Raw genomic sequence first — 16176 nt, forward strand, 5'->3', positions numbered from 1 at the left:
GAGACTGAAGCAGAGGGACTATGGAGGAAATACCTGATTTCATTTGGAGACTCTTCTTCATATTTGTTCTTCTCTTTCCTCCTAATAGTCAGCCACACCGTCAGGAAGACAAGGATGGGGACTGCAATTGCTCCACAGGCTGCTCCAGCAATGATGCCAAGATTTCGTGCCTCTGTTAATTCACAAATGCATACTCTTTTATATTTGTGATGCAATGCTACAACAATGTATTGCATTTTGATATCTCTCCTGGTCCTCATGTTCTCCATGTCTGTATCAGGTGTCAGTACATACGTAATTAGGATCACGTAATCATGACCAATATGGTCCAGGAACAAGCATCTTATGCCCACATATGACTAAAATATTATCTTTTTTTGTAACCTCATATCCTATTTATTGTGGTTGTTAAAATATGCATCTGCTTAGGGCTTTTTTTTTTTAACAGGAACTCCTTTGCATATTAGGCCATACCCCTCTTATGTAGCCAATCCTCCAAGAACTCTTATAACAGGGCCTACTGTAAGCTGCAAAAGGATTGGCTACATCAGGGATGTGTGGCCTAATATGCAAAGGAGTTATTGCTACAAAAAAAGCCCTGCGATCTGCTCATCAGAGCTGTACAGATGGATTTGTGCTTATAGTGCTAAAACTAAAAGCCCATGTACTTTGCAAAAGCAAAATATGTATGGTTAAGTATTCTGATGTCACAGGAAGGATAAAATTAAAAGGGAACTTGTTAATCACCGATTAAATGACTTAAGCAAACATTTAGGTAAAAATCCAATTAATGGGATTACATTACATGGGAGAGTCATGATAATTTTCTTTCCTGTTAAAATATAGTTTTGTATCCATAAAGGCTGTGGCATTGGGAGAAGGTGAGTTTTACTCTTTTTCTGTCACTTTCCAGTCAAAATTGCTCTCCAGGGCCCAATACAGGGCCTCATCCCCCTTGTAGTACTTCTGGGGCATGATTAGGAAAATAGCATGCTGAGGGTAGGAGGCAGAATAGCCCTTTGTCCCCTAGTCCACAACTGTAATGCCAGTCTTTCCCTCTCTGGCAACTAAAATGTCAGAACTGATCATAGATCTGGCAAGTTTGTCCTTCAGATTAAAATTACTCAGGCATGTGGTCAAAGGTGGGGCTTTTGTTGCAGAGAAATAGCTCATGGATGAGAACTGGAGAAAACTGTTCAGAAATATTGCTGCTATTGAAATTAAAAATGGTAAAGGTAATCCCCTGTGCAAGCACCAGTCGTTTCCAACTCTGGGGTGACATTGCTTTCACAACAGTTTCATGGGAGACATTTTACGGGGTGGTTTGCCGTGCCTTCTCCAGTCATCTACACTTCCCCCCCAGCAAGCTGGGTACTCATTTTACTGACCTCGGAAGGATGGAAGGCTGAGTCAACCTTGAGCTGGCTACCTGAATGCAGCTTCCGCCGGGATCAAACTCAGGTCGTGAGCAGAGCTTGGACTGCAGTACTGCAGCTTTTCCACTCTGCGCCACAGGGCTCCTGCTATTGAAATGACTCGTATTAAATACCACATACTTACGCTGCACAGTCACCTGCACACTACAGCTGTCCTGTCCTGCTTCGTTGAAGGCAGTGCACTGGTATGATCCTGAATCCATCCGTGTGAGATTCTTCATCATAATTTGTGCTGGATTGGAAAAGTCTAGGAACATATGGGGAACATGATTTAATTAATGAATCAGGGGGTGCAATTACCTTGGATCACAATGAAAAATAAATGATAGGGCAATTGTGAAGCATCGTGTTGTAACTGATAACATTCTTTGAATTCCTCTGGATTATATACAGGGGTTAAGACGGTCAGTGGTGCGTCTCTGTTGATTTGTGCCATTTGTTGTACTGTGAAACTGTTTTAAATGGCTTTTGAATATTCTACCAATTTTACCAGATTCTCAAAATGAAACTGATGTCCCCAAATGCGAGTGCATTACTGATGTTGATACATAATTGGATGGCTGGATAACCATCTCCGTATCAACCCATGGGCAGTATTATTATTATTTTATTCTGCCTTCAAGTTGCAGGCAACTTATGGCAACCCTGTAGGGTCTTCAAGGCAAGACACATTCATTGCCTTCCTCTGTGTTGTGACCCTGAATTTCCTTAGTGAACTCCCATTCCGATAGTAACAAGGGCAGGCTCTACTTAGCTTTTGAGGTCTGACCAGAGCAGGCTAGCCTGGCCATCCACATCGTGGCATAGGCAGGACAGTAAATAAAATATGTACCTAGGCTGCGGTCACACACACTAAATAATGCCGTTTCAATCCACTTTCAGTGCACTTTCCAACTGGATTATGCCAGTTCACACAGTTGGAAAGTGGATAGAAAGTGCATTATTTAGTGTGTGTGACCGTAGCCCTAAAGAAAACCAGATAACTGTTTCACCACCTGCTCTGCTATAACATGGTTTTATTCTGGGGCTTGTGAGACGAGGTCTGTTTTTTGAGATAGAGGCAACAAATTTCAGCATAGCATCCAGTGCCTCTCCTCAAAACACCCCCCAAGTTTCCAAAAGATTGGACCAGGGGGTTTAATTCTATGAGCCCCCCAAAGAAGGTGCCCCTATCCGCCATTATTTCCTATGGAAAGAAGGCATGTAAAAGGAGCACGGTCCCTTTAAATGTGATTGCCAGAACTCTCTTTGGAGTTCAGTCACGCTTGTCACACCTTTGCTCATGGCTTCACTCCCAAAGTCCTCAGATATTTCTTGAGTCAGCCTTACAGCCTTATATATGCTGTGATATGCATACTGCTATAAGTATGCCTTGCCTTCTAACTATGCCTTGCCTTCTTTTTTCAGGCAGTCACCAGCCCTGTGAATGCACAGAGCATTAAAGCAATCTTTCCCTGCCCAGTCCACTCCTGCTGCAAGAGAACCTTTGCCAAGAGTGATTCCTTAGTTAATGCGATAGATGTGAAATAGAAGTGACTTACTGATTCGTGTCATGGGCGGAAGGGATCCAGTTTTCCCATCCTCATCAATTATACGTTTCCACTGATACATTATGGGCTTTGTGCCTGAGGCAGAATTGCATTGCAAAGTGATTTCTTTTCCTTCAGACATCTCTCCTTCTTTCCAGCATTTAGGTTTGGAAGGTTTCTCTGAGGAGGAAGGAAATGCAGATGAAATTGCTGAGATAACTGGAAGCCAGGAAAACGCTGTGTTCAGTAGAAGAGCTAAGTCTTTGTTTTTAATAACTTATATATTTTTCTTACCCAGAACCTTCAGAGTGATGGTACTCCACTCATAATGTCCAGCATTTTTAACCTTGCACATGTACAGCCCAGCATCACTTGGTTGCAGAAAAGAAATCTCCAAGGAGGCATCTCCTGCCCGGAAGTTAGAGGCAAATGAAACACGACCCTTTTGTTCTTCAATTAAGTCAGGGTAGATACGGTTTCCTGCATAAGTGATCACCTGAGAGGCAGAGAAAGCTTCTCATGAGTTACTCCACTTCTCATTTTGTAGTTGCTAGTTTAGCTAACCAAAACAAAAACTAAAAATCTCTCAATAATGCATCACAGAATCATAGAGTTGGAAGAGACCTCCAGGGTCATCTAGTCCAACCCCCTGCACAATGTGGGAAATCCACAAATATCTCTCCCTAAATTCACAGGATTTATTTTCGGAGATTTATTTTGAAAGATTAAGGTGCATGGAACTGCTGCATGGAAAATTGTAATCCTACCAATTGTTGTTTCATATATCAGTTAATTGAGATGCTACGGTGGTGTTCTTCCTTGATGAAAGGTGTGGACTTGTTCCTTCAGCTATGCAGCTAGAGCATTTTCATTGTTCAGCTTTTTGCTGTTATAATCAGAGGTCAATTGACTTCATTGGTGGTTTTCTATCCAGTTACTAACCAGGGCCAACCTTGCCTAGCTTTTGAGATCTAATGAGATTGGTTTAGGCTGGGCTATCCAGGTGAGGGCAACGTTTTAAAACTAGTGCCCTAACTAGTTTTATGAAAGTAATTGCATACTGATAAAGTTAGGATGTTTCAGAGTTCCCATTTTAAAGCTTTTGTTGAACTAATGTTGAGTTATGAGTGTTTGCATGGTTGGTGAAGTAAATGTTCTCGGAGGAATGTCTACCCTACAGAGTCTGGTGTTATATTGTAAGGTATGAGCCTCTGCTCTATCCTTGGAGCATTTTTTATTTTAGTTTTCTTCTTTTTGTTAGTTTAGTTTTATCTCTATCTTAGCTTTTGTTGTTGTTGTTCAGTCACACAGTCGAGTCCGACTCTTTGGGACCCCATGGACAAAGTCACACCAGGCCCTCCTGTCTTCCACCATCCTCCGAATTCTGCTCAAATTTGTGTTTGTTACATCTTAGCTTAGACCTATCTTAACTTCAGCCTTTGTGTTTTGTTTAACAGATTCAGTGCCAAAGTCCCCCCTGTCTCCTCGTTTGGGTGTGGTTGAATAGGCTTGGAGGCTACATAGATCAGAGAGCTTTTGATGGTGACTGTTAATGGCTAATTCTACAGAATTCTACAGAATTGCTAATTCTACAGGGAGGGGGGAAATAGCCACATTCTGGCCAACTCAAACTGAGCTGTAGTAGTCAGATTTCTTCTATTTGGCAATGATTCTCCTTGTACCAACACAAAGGATTAAAGCCTATTGTTGTTTTTTTAATGAAAACTGGGAATGCAAAGGAGCCAATAGATAAATTGTTATAGTGATATGTCAGCTGCCAATTTTTTTTTAAAAAAGCCCTGCGGTGCCAGAGGAAAGGATGATGCCTGGGGCAGGGTATGGGTGTAAGGCAAAAAGAATGTGCTGATTTGGGTGAGACCTACATACCTTCCTATCCTTTTGGCACACAAATGCACTTTATCTGTAATCTTTCCAAAATTATCATCCCAAAACAGGTTTGGGACAGATCGCTTCACAGCAGGGAAAAGTCTGGAAAGTGGATAAACATATTGTGTTGAGGCTCAAGCCTCCCCCCCCCCCGCCACAATGAAGCAAGACCCCTGTGTAGAAGCAGCCCTGGTTATCTAGTATGGAGGGGCTTGGCAGAATGGGAAACACAGTAACAGGAAAGTTAAAGATGTTCAACAGATTTTATTATTATGCCATTAATTAATAAAGGCACATATGGTCATATATTAATTAGTATTCCTACAATCAGTTAATGCTTTATAAAAAGGGGGAGGAAACTATGTGTAACTTGTTATGTAGTGTGTATGTTTTGCAGTAGGTGGTATGTGCGGTAATGTTTCACCGCTACCCGACTTTGTAATTATGAAGGGACTTTGTAAAGACCTTGAAATTAAACAAACAGTTTACAAATTAAAAAAGGAATGTTAAAGAGAAGAATTAAGGCTCACATTCCAAGGCATAGCTATATATGTGTGTATTGAGGCAGCAGTCTGCCTGTAGAAGGCACTGATAGAAGCTTATATTTCACTTTTCCATTCTCCCCAGAAGTCCTTTCTGACTCTTGGGAGACTTGACTCCCGGGACTTGCGGAACCCAAATGGGCTAGTGAACAGACCAGATTCCTGCCCCAAGGAAGGGAAAGGGATAAAATATTTTCTCCTGTCAGCAGAGCTCTGCTAATGGAAGAGGGAGGAGAAAATTCCATGGCCCCTCCAGGGGAGGGTGGCTTCTAAATCAATCAAATCAGTCTTTAGTTCCCTGATCTGCCTGGCTATTAGTGCATTACTCTATGTACTCCTTGAAATCGAAAATGGGTACCAGGACAGATACTCTTATATCAGCATTTCCCCAGATTCCCATATAATTAAAAAATTGTGGAACCAGCCATTTTACTATTTGTTCTGTTCAGGGAAGTAGAAGTCCTATATCCAGGGATACCAGTGGGCAACTTGGCCTCCTTTGCTGTACCCCTAGAGGATAGGAGAGTTGAGAGCCATCCTGGGTCTGAAATATAAGGAATCAAGTAACAATGAAGTGTGTTTGGAGTTCTTTCAGCCAAACTTTAGTTTAGTTTAATTTGGCTTAGTTTAATTTATTGTACAATCAAAGACTAGCATAGGTAAAATACTACAAAGTTATTGAGTAAAAAACCCAGAAAAATAGACAATAACATAAATAGACAGTAATATAGTAGTTTAAACTCGGATAACGAAAGCAATTGATGGATTTTATAGGGTGTTGCACAAAATTTTGCAGCCAAGCCTTAGAGATTTACATTCTTAGAGATTTACATTCTACATCCAGGGATACCAGTGGGCAACTTGGCCTCCTTTGCTGTACCCCTAGAGGATAGGAGAGTTGAGAGCCATCCTGGGTCTGAAATATAAGGAATCAAGTAACAATGAAGTGTGTTTGGAGTTCTTTCAGCCAAACTTTAGTTTAGTTTAATTTGGCTTAGTTTAATTTATTGTACAATCAAAGACTAGCATAGGTAAAATACTACAAAGTTATTGAGTAAAAAACCCAGAAAAATAGACAATAACATAAATAGACAGTAATATAGTAGTTTAAACTCGGATAACGAAAGCAATTGATGGATTTTATAGGGTGTTGCACAAAATTTTGCAGCCAAGCCTTAGAGATTTACATTGTCATCCAGGATCTTCATTAAGGTCCAGTGAGTCAGGACACATGCCAGAGAATCTCTCAGTTGCTTCTGCATGATTACCAGAACCACATAACAAGGTAAACACCTATATCTCCTTATCATTTACATCTCCTAGGGCAAGAATGCAATCTCTACTCAGTCAGGAAAAACAACAGCAGCCCAAAAGACTAAATGTGTTTCTTATTAAATACCAAGACCATCAGAAAGTTCAGGAAAGGGAGGGTTGAGTTCTTTCTCATATACTGCCTATGTCACTTGTGGATCTATCTGACTGGTTAGAAGCCATGATGAATGTCATATATCAGACACCTCCTGCCTCAGGGCCTGATTTTCTACCATGGCCCAAGTAATTCCAGTTGAAATTCCAGTTGGCCATTGCAGTAAAACAGGTATCTAACATACCACTTTGGGGTCAGCTTCAGAATCCTGTAGCAGCCATTCTATGTCCAGACTTGTAGGCCCCAGGAGGTGCAGCTGATGGTGACAGGGCAGTGTAACGTTTGCTTCAGCCACCCTCTTAAATACTGTCTGAGCTTGCGACATCCAAGTGGAGCAGGTAGCTGAAAGACAAAAAGTCCGATGTTGCCAGTGAGCTGCACCCAATAAATATCCACCTTAGCATTTTTTCTATCATGTTACAGCATTGCTCAGCTGAAAGCTCATGTATTCTGTCCCTAAACTCTTTTGGTTCCCCAGCCTTGCATTACCACAGCCTCTTTTTGCTTTTCCTGTGTCCTCAAATGACATGCTGTTACATTTTCCTTTAGCACTGAATGTCTTCCTTCCTCTTTCCAGCTGTGGAGCACGAGTAGAGACTGAGAATGTCTGTAAGGAGCAGCACAAAGTTGTGCCTGCTTCAGTGAAACATTCAGCATTTGATGTCTATAGTCTTCTTAATCTGTTGGCTTCTGTTGCTGAGCTCTCCATATTTTAAATAGTGCACTGCTGCCCAGTCTGTTGTGCTTTTTAAGGAAATCCAGGGCCTTTTTTTACCAGGAAGACACAGGAACGCAGTTCCAGCTGGCTTGGTGTCAGGGGTGTGGCCTAATATTCAAATGAGTTCCTGCTGGGGGGGGGTTCTACAAAAAGCCCTGTGTAAAATAATGGTAATGTCAGGGGATGTGACTTAATATGCAAATAAATTCCTGCTGGCTTTTTTTGTAGAAAAAAAGAAATCTTTCTGGAGATTGCTTTCTGGAAGCAAAATTGGAAAGTGCATTGTCATGGAAAGGCAGATATCTTTCCTCAACAGCTTCCTAATACAAGTTTGCCAGTGCTGGCTGCTATCAGCCAAGTTGCTTCTTGCCTGCTTCTCCAAGCTTTCATGGCGTTGTAATTCCTGACCTGCTTTGATTTTTCGTTAAGACCTATTTATAATCCTCCTTCCTTCCCCCTGTGTGTGTTTTATTGCCATTTTAATTGATACATTGAACTTTATTGTGTTTTGTGGTGTGAGCTTCTTGGAATGACCAAGGAGAGCACCGTGTACATGTTTAAAACAGGAAAACATGTTAGAAATGGACAATGCAAACTGAAAGATGCAGACTTGGTTAGTGTGGGTCCAACAACTATGGTGGGATTTACATCATCCCATATGGGATTGGTTTATTTATGCCTTCATGAAATGTTGGAGAGCTTGTGTTTTTGCTTTGCACAGCTGATGTTGCAGCAGGCAGGCAAGTAAGGGGAAAAGCTTGATCATCAGTTGCTTTCCCAGGAATGTCAGAAGTTAATTGGTAGCTGTCAGACAGGGCTGGCTAATAGATCATTAGCTCTGAAGTACTGCTCACCCAGAGGTTGTTGAAATGCCTTTTTCAAAAAGTGACACTTATAATGGTAAAAATCAGTGTCATCACACACAATAAAAAGAGGACAGAAGTACAGTTCAGAACAGCTCTGTCGGTTACCTCTGAAAAGGTGACATTCCGCTGAACTTTGAACATATTGTAGAGAATTTTAATGCAGCCCCACCCACATAACTTTCTACTCATTGAAATGTGAGTTGCTTTGGGCTGTTTTGAGTTCTTACCATGGTAGTCCTAGCTGTAGGTTTCCTTGTGCTACTGAAATTGCAGAGGTGCAAGATTCAAGTCCAATGGCACTTAAAGACCAACAAGATTCCTACGGTATAAGTGTTTGGGATTCAATCCTCCCCTTGCTAGATGCAGTGGAATTGCAGAGGTAGTGGCAGGTACAAGTCCCTGACAATGGTTGGGTTGTGGATTTGTGAGTCAGAAGCAACCAAGCAATTTTTGTTGGCATTATCATTGCTAATGAATGGTCAGTTACTAAGTTTATACATGTATCCACATATATTCATATAATTATATTCATATAATTATTCATATCCATTTACATATTCACATATATTCATGTATTCATATCTCATATACTCGTGTATTCATCTCTGTATTTCCACTTGTATGGTTTTATATAATTATGTATCTAACTATCCACGTATATTCATGACTGTATTAATCTCTGCCTTTTAATAACAGCATTGATTAACCTTTATATATATTCAGTATGATTAACCTTTATATATATACATTCATTCAATTGTTAACTTACGTCAGCATGCGACACCTTCCCCCAAATGTGAATTTTCCCACAATAGTTATACCACAAGAGGGCGCCCAAAGGACAGAAGGTTAGGGCTTCAGCACTGCGAATATTCCCCCCCCCCCCCCCCAATTTTCACTTACTGTAGCTAAGGTGTGATTGGTTCTGTACTTTAAGTAAAGTTCCTGTTGAAAATTGCTGAAATTTTATTAAATAAACTATATTTTTTTAAAAGAAAATTGCTGAAATTTGGAAAGTCCTTTATTTTAAGTTGTTGGCCAAAAAAAAAAAAAAAAACCCCAAGGCATTCTGCTTTAATTTTTTAAAAGTACGTTTAGTAGCAGCAGTGCTCGTGGAGATTAAATAAGGTAAGATGGTCCAAAAGCCCAGAAATGAAAGCTTATTTTTTTAATTAGCAAAATGCCTTCAGTAGTTATGAGCCAGGGATAGAGAAAGCATCATATTGCAGGGTTCCTCTGGTATCAGCGTCTGTAAGAGGGCTCTCCCCCAATTTTGCTCTGTATCGCAGTTCTTTTACTGAGTCCCGTAAGAACACTGTTGATGCCACTGAGAACTAAATCATGCCATCCTAAGTGGAGTTATGGCCTTCTAAGCCTGGTACCATTGAAGGTGTAACTCTGTATAGGATTGGTCTGTAAACTGACCTCCTTCTGCATTACTCCAACTAATTACCTGCATTTGCCCTCTCAGAATTCTGGAGATAGAACAAGATGAGTAGCCATGTTAGTCTGTCTGTAGCAGCAGAAAAGAGTAAGAGTCCAGTAGCACCTGAAACACTAACAACATTTGTGGCAGGGGAGGAGTGTTCATGAGTTACTGCTCACTTCTTCAGAATTCTAGAATCATAGAATCATGGAAGGGACCTCCAGGGTCATCTAGTCCTACACCCTGCACAATGCAGGAAATTCACAAATACCACCACCACCACCCCTAAATTCACAGGATCTGCATTGCTGTCAGATGGCCATCCAGCCTCTGTTTAAAAACCTCCAAAGAAGGAGAGGAAGCCTGTTCCTCTGAGGAACCGCTCTAATTGTCACGAAGTTCTTCCTAATGTTGAGCTGGAAACTCTTGATTTAATTTAAACCCATTGGTTCTGGTCCTACTTTCTGGGGCCACAGAAAACAATTCTGCACCATCCTTTGTATGACAGCCCTTCAAGTACTTGAAGATGGTGATCATATTACCTCTCAGCCACCTCCTTTCTAGGCTAAACATGCCCTGCTCCTTCAACCTTTTTTCATAGGACTTGGTCTTCAAACCTCTCACCATCTTTGTTGCCCTCCTCTGGACCCATTCCAGCTTGTCTATATCCTTCTAAAAATGTGGTGCCCAAAACTGAACACAATACTCCAGGTGTGATCTTACCAGAGCAGAGTAAAATGATTCTGGAGTATGACAGATAACTTAGGGATTGTTGGGCATTCCTTCCCTTGGACTAAATAATAAAGCTAAAATAGTCTCTAAGGTGCTTCAGGATTTGAATCTGACCTCCCATCTCTTTATATTTATTTTAGAAATCTGTATTTTAATATTGAGTGCTGAGAGCTGTCTAGTATAAGAGGCACTGTGGTATAGTGCCTAGAGTGATGGATTGGGATCTGTGTGACCCAAGTTCAGTTCCCTACTCTGCCATGGAAGCTTATGGGGTGACCTTTGGCCAGTCATGTACTCTTAGCCTAACCTACCTTACAGGGGCATTGGGAGGAAAAAAATGGAGGAGAGGAGAATGATGTGAGGCATTTTGGGTACCCATGAGGGAGAAAGGAGGAGTACAATAGGGGTTACCAAACTGCAGCTCGGGAGCCACATGTGGCTCTTTTGCACATATTATTTAGCTATCAAAGCCCCAACTTACCTGTTGGCCGGCTTGAAGAAAGCATTTCTCTCTTTAAATCCCTTCTCCAAGCCAAGCCAGCCAGCAACTTGAAGAATGCATGTAAAGTTGCTTTCTTTCCACCTCTCCCTCCATCCCTCCCCATCTCCCTCCCTCCCTCCCTCCCTTCCTTCCTTCCTTCCTTCCTTCCTTCCTTCCTTCCTTCCTTCCTTCCTTCCTTCCTTCCTTCCTTCCTTCCTTCCTTCCTTCCTTCCTTCCTTCCTTCCTTCCTTCCTTCCTTCCTTCCTTCCTTCCTTCCTTCCTTCCGTCTTGCAGCTCTCAGACATCTGATGTTTATTCTGTTTCTCTTACATTAAGTAAGTTTGGCCAGCCCTGAGTATAAGGAAGTAAAATAAAACAAACAAATAGTATGAGTGCTGAAAATGGATTGAATTTCAAATTTTCTAAATTCAAAAGTTGTTGGAAGGCAATTGCTAATGGTGGTTCTACAGAAGGTGGGGAGAGAGACTAAGCTATTCTGACTAATGATTTGGCAGTGTTGGGATAGGGCTGGCTTCACAGTGGAAACTGGAAGTTACATTGTTATCTAATATAAGATTCTTTTTAGTCTCTATTTATTTTTGTTTTAGTCCCTTGATTCATTGAATGTACAGTTTGTGCTTGCAAGGGTTAACTTGCATGCACATGGTAAAAGGTTAAAATGAATAATGAAGGACTATTTATTCCGTCAGCCCGCATTTCAGATTCGCCTTTGAAAAGTAGGCATCTTAAAAATCCTCATCTGCAGAGAGGTCTGATCCTATAAAATCCTATGTGAAATAACTAAAGATTGCCCTTTGTGGAGAGAGAAACATCCATTATCCTTTTAATAGAGTTCTGGTGTAGGCAAGTAGATGCCTTGTACTGCTTATATCCATCTTTGCTTAAAGCTGAATTTCTCAAGGAGGTTCAGTGTTCATCAAAAAAAGGAAACATTTGTGCATCATCCTGTTCTTGTCATAAGGCACTTTTAAAGTGCAGAAATTAAAATGTGGAAAATTGACACTTTGGTGAAGATGAAGTGGGAATAAAATGGGTTTTGGTTACCCTTTTCCTGAATAGTATGGCCCATGGATAAGTTGGAAACAGGGGTTGTTTTGTAGAAAAATAGGTGGTGGAGCTCATCCAGGGATTGTTATGCAGCTGCACATACTATTCAATGGACAAGGAGGTGGAACTCTCAGAAGGAGGAGGAGGAACTCTCAGAAAGGTTCAGGAGCTGTGCTCCTGTGAGCTCCCACTGAATCTGAGGCCTGGTTGGAAGACATCCAAAGCAGAAATTGCACTCTGGCTCCAAGTCTGCTAGAACATCCTGCCTTTATTAAATTGCTTTAACTTTGGTTGAGTGTCAGTAGTTGCTCTGCTGGTCCTGATGTTATAAATTTTTTTGGTTAGTTATTTTTTTGGCCGGTGCAGATGTTACCTTACCCCACTCCACAACCATTTCCTCATGGCAGTTTTCCATCACGATGCTATTAACATTTACAAACACCACATAATACAATATTGCAATGTCCACATTCCCTCTCCCATGCTCTACCTCAGTAGTGGCTGCGGAAAGGAGTGAGAAAGCTTTCTATCTGAAAATGCCCATCACATAGTGTTGTTTTTTAAAGACATTACTGCATGGGATGGATATTCATAATATAGAAGGAGTTGGGGTAGGGGTAAGATAACTGTTTCTGCTTTTCCCCAAAATATGCAAACTTTAAAGTTACATGGCAGAATTTTTCTACTGAAAGGTTTTATGGAACTCATAGATCTACATTAATCAACAAACTGTTTGGTTTCACATGCTTTCTTTTTTTAAAAAAACTCTCTCTAAACTTTAATTTGGCTGCCCTCTACATTATGTCAGAGCAATTAGAACACGGTGTCTTTTTTACGCAGTATTCTTGTAAAGAAAGGGGACAAAACTGGGGATTGGTTGGAACGTGCTGTGGGATAATCAGTCAGTTATGGCCAGACTTTGAACGTGCTGTGACATCTGCTGTTTGTATTCTTTGGCTAGTGATAGGGAGATGCCATAGGTCACCTTCTCCCAAGAGTGTGCCCGTTCAAAATGAGTGAGACCCAGCCCTGTAAGCATGATGCCTGCAGCCCGCTCTCCAAGGCTGCTCTGTGATTTCAGGAATTTGGTTGAGCGCTGAAGTGTCTGGAATAAAAAAAATATTTTACTGCTGTTAACTCCCACAGGGAACAGCTAGCTGTACTCAAAACAGAGAGGTCAGCAAAGCCCATCAGTAGAAACGGAGTGCCTCAGAGGCCCTGCCTAATTTGAATCACATGTGCGTGGACTTGAGGTTTTGAAAGGCCCTGTTGCACAAAGATAAAACGAATGCGGATTGATTTGCTTCTTGAAAATGATGATGTGAGTCATTCAGAATCGGAACTAGAGAGGAATTAATAATGATCATGTCAAACAGAATAATTTGTCTGAATGATTTTAAAAGCTAGTTAGGAGAAATAAGAAGTTCAGAATCTGATGGGCGATGTGTGTGTGTGTGTGTATACACACACTGCTAGCTGAAACATGGATGACTGTGCAGACATGTAGGTGGAGGACTGACTATGATTTTCCTGGCCTCTTTACAAAAGTTACTGTACAAACACACACACAAAGAGCAAATTTTGAAGGAACATGAATAATTTTTTAAAAAATACTGGAGTTATTGTCAGAGATGAGGGCCAATGTTTGATGGATGGCAAAATGCCTTCAATAAAAATATGATCTCATCTACAAAAATTGCTGAACTGTTACTGCAATCCGGTCCCTTTAGGGTGGAAGCTGAATAAGTCCTGATCTGTGGGAAGATAAACCAACCGGGCACAGATAGAAAAACTGTGCAAACCAGGAAGAGTTTTGATGGAGAATTACTTTACATTCTAACTGATACGTATTATTGATTAATCTGACAGCCTAAACACCTCAGGTTAGAGGTCTTTCGTGTTTTTTAAAGTCTTTCCTCATTTTTGTAGCATTTTCCAGATTGCAGCTGTCTTTCAGGTTCCCAGGGGTGTTGTGATCAGTTCACACTTACATGTGTCCCCCCCCACTTGTCATGGGAAGGGTTTTTTTTTGGAAGGGGTGGTCGGAAAAAGTCCCCCACTGGCATGGGGGACTTGGCAACCCTACATGGAACTAACCTTGGAAAGTGTTCAAAAATGTCAATTAGTACAAAATGCTGCAAGCCAGGATGTTGACTGGAGCGTATTGTAAGAACCATATCTATAAAGGCTCCCAATCTGTTTCTGAGGACGATTCAAAGTGCTGGTGTTGATCTTTAAATTCCTATATGGTTTGGAACCAACATACATACTTCCTTATGAACTTACCCAACCTTCTGAGGCCCTTCTTTGGATGCCCCCTGCATTGTGAGACTAGACAGATGGCAGCCTAGGAGAAGGCCTTCTCATGGTTGGCCCCCAAATTGGAACTCTCTCTCCCCAGAGGACTAATCTGCCCCCCCCCACTTCTGTTGTTATCTTCTCCCAGTGGGTGAAGACTTTTTTTTTTTTCCATTTGGCACTCCCTCAGTGATTCCTCCTTCCAGCCCAGTATTTTAATTGTAGTTTTTTAATGTCATGTGTGTATTTTAGCTCTGGTTTTCATGACTTTGAGGATGTATATTTTGTTTTAATCATTTTAAATATGTTTTAATTATATATGTTTTGTTAGCCACCTTGATGGCACTTGCGAGACCCAAAAGGGGGGGAGCATAAATTTTATTAAATAAATAAATCCTACATTACCCCTAAGTAACTTGAAGCATCAGTAGTTTAATGGCAAATTGTCCTTCTGTGAACTGTCGTAAGCGCCTTAGCATCACTGATGGTAACAGTCCTTTGGCATGCATACAGAAGACTCATAGCTTTGTGTTATAACACTTTCAGTTACCTCATGGCAACGTATTGTTACAGCATGCTAAATAGCTCCAGTGGTATGATATGTTTGCTGATGATAAATAGCACTAATATGAAGACTGGACACTAAAGAACTTTCATGTAAGCAGGGGTGGAATTCTAGCAGGAGCTCCTTTGCATATTAGGCCACACACCCTTGATGTAGCCAATCCTCCAAGAGCTTACAAAAAAAGAGCCTTGTAAGCTCTTGGAGGATTGGCTACATCAGGGGTGTGTGGCCTAATATGCAAAGGAGCTCCTGCTAGAATTCTACCCTTGCATGAAAGAATCAGAAATGTGAGAAGTGAATCCTAATGCTAATGGTCACTGGGGAGGGGGGCGTTCCCCAATACCTTCCCTCCCCCATTCCGCTGCCAGAATTTTGATTTGACCCTCATACTGTTCTGAGGTCCCTTTTCACCAGAACCAGCATGGGGTGGGGGGAGAACTGCTTTTTTTGGGGGGGGGGATCAAGAGTGACGCTCCATCTGCAAATGGAAGTTCATTTCGTTTGTATTATTTGTTGGGTTCCAGTCTGATAAATACGTGTCACTAAGGGCTCACCATACAGTAAAAGGAATAATGACATAGATGCAGATGTATTCTAGGCCATGAAGAAAGTCATTTGCAGAAAACAGGATGCACAACTCTTCTGAGCTAGAAGGCAGTCCTAAGACAATAACCCCTCTTCCTGACAAAAAGGGCACCTTCCAGATTAATTGACAATGCTGGTGCAAGGGGAAAACAGAAGGCACAGAAATAAAAGGCTTGATTAGTTGTTGTTATTTAAATCTATGAATTGCCTCATCCCGGCCAATGCCAGGCTCTAGGCGATGTACAACAAATATACACATAAAATCAGTAAAATTGATGAATTAAAAGCAATTGCAACCCAATGGACATTCTTTATAATGTGCTGTAATTCTGCTTTCCAGGCACTGGGAGCAGTCCACCTCCTTAAGCGGAGGGCAGAGGGGGGTGCCAGGAACACCTCTGTTTTACAGGCCCTGCAGAATTGTAAAAGATCCCGCAGGGCCCTAGTGTCTTCTGGCAGAGAGTTCCACCAGGTTGGGGCCAGGACTGAGAAAGTCCTGGCCCTCATTGAAGACAGCTGGACCTCTTTGGGGCTGGGGATCACCAGTAGAGCATAATGCTCTTCCAGGGACATAGTGGAGGAGGCGGTCCCGTAGATATGTTGGTCCCAGGCCACTC

The 16176-nt window shown here is 41.5% G+C and overlaps 1 protein-coding gene across 1 annotated transcript in view; it reads right to left on the reverse strand.

The window, feature by feature from the left end:
* The window catches only part of CLMP (CXADR like membrane protein), a 75863-nt gene that overhangs the window by 4386 nt on the left and 55301 nt on the right, over positions 1 to 16176 (reverse strand). Inside the window, exons 2-6 of the mRNA XM_060250871.1 lie at positions 7005 to 7162; positions 3260 to 3461; positions 2978 to 3145; positions 1561 to 1683; positions 34 to 172 (exon numbers count right to left, since the gene is read on the reverse strand). Coding sequence (XP_060106854.1) covers positions 34 to 172; positions 1561 to 1683; positions 2978 to 3145; positions 3260 to 3461; positions 7005 to 7162 — 790 coding nt within the window. The remainder of the gene's footprint in view (positions 1 to 33; positions 173 to 1560; positions 1684 to 2977; positions 3146 to 3259; positions 3462 to 7004; positions 7163 to 16176) is intronic.

This window comes from Heteronotia binoei, chromosome 12 (assembly GCF_032191835.1).
Source record: "Heteronotia binoei isolate CCM8104 ecotype False Entrance Well chromosome 12, APGP_CSIRO_Hbin_v1, whole genome shotgun sequence".
Lineage (NCBI taxonomy): Eukaryota > Metazoa > Chordata > Lepidosauria > Squamata > Gekkonidae > Heteronotia > Heteronotia binoei.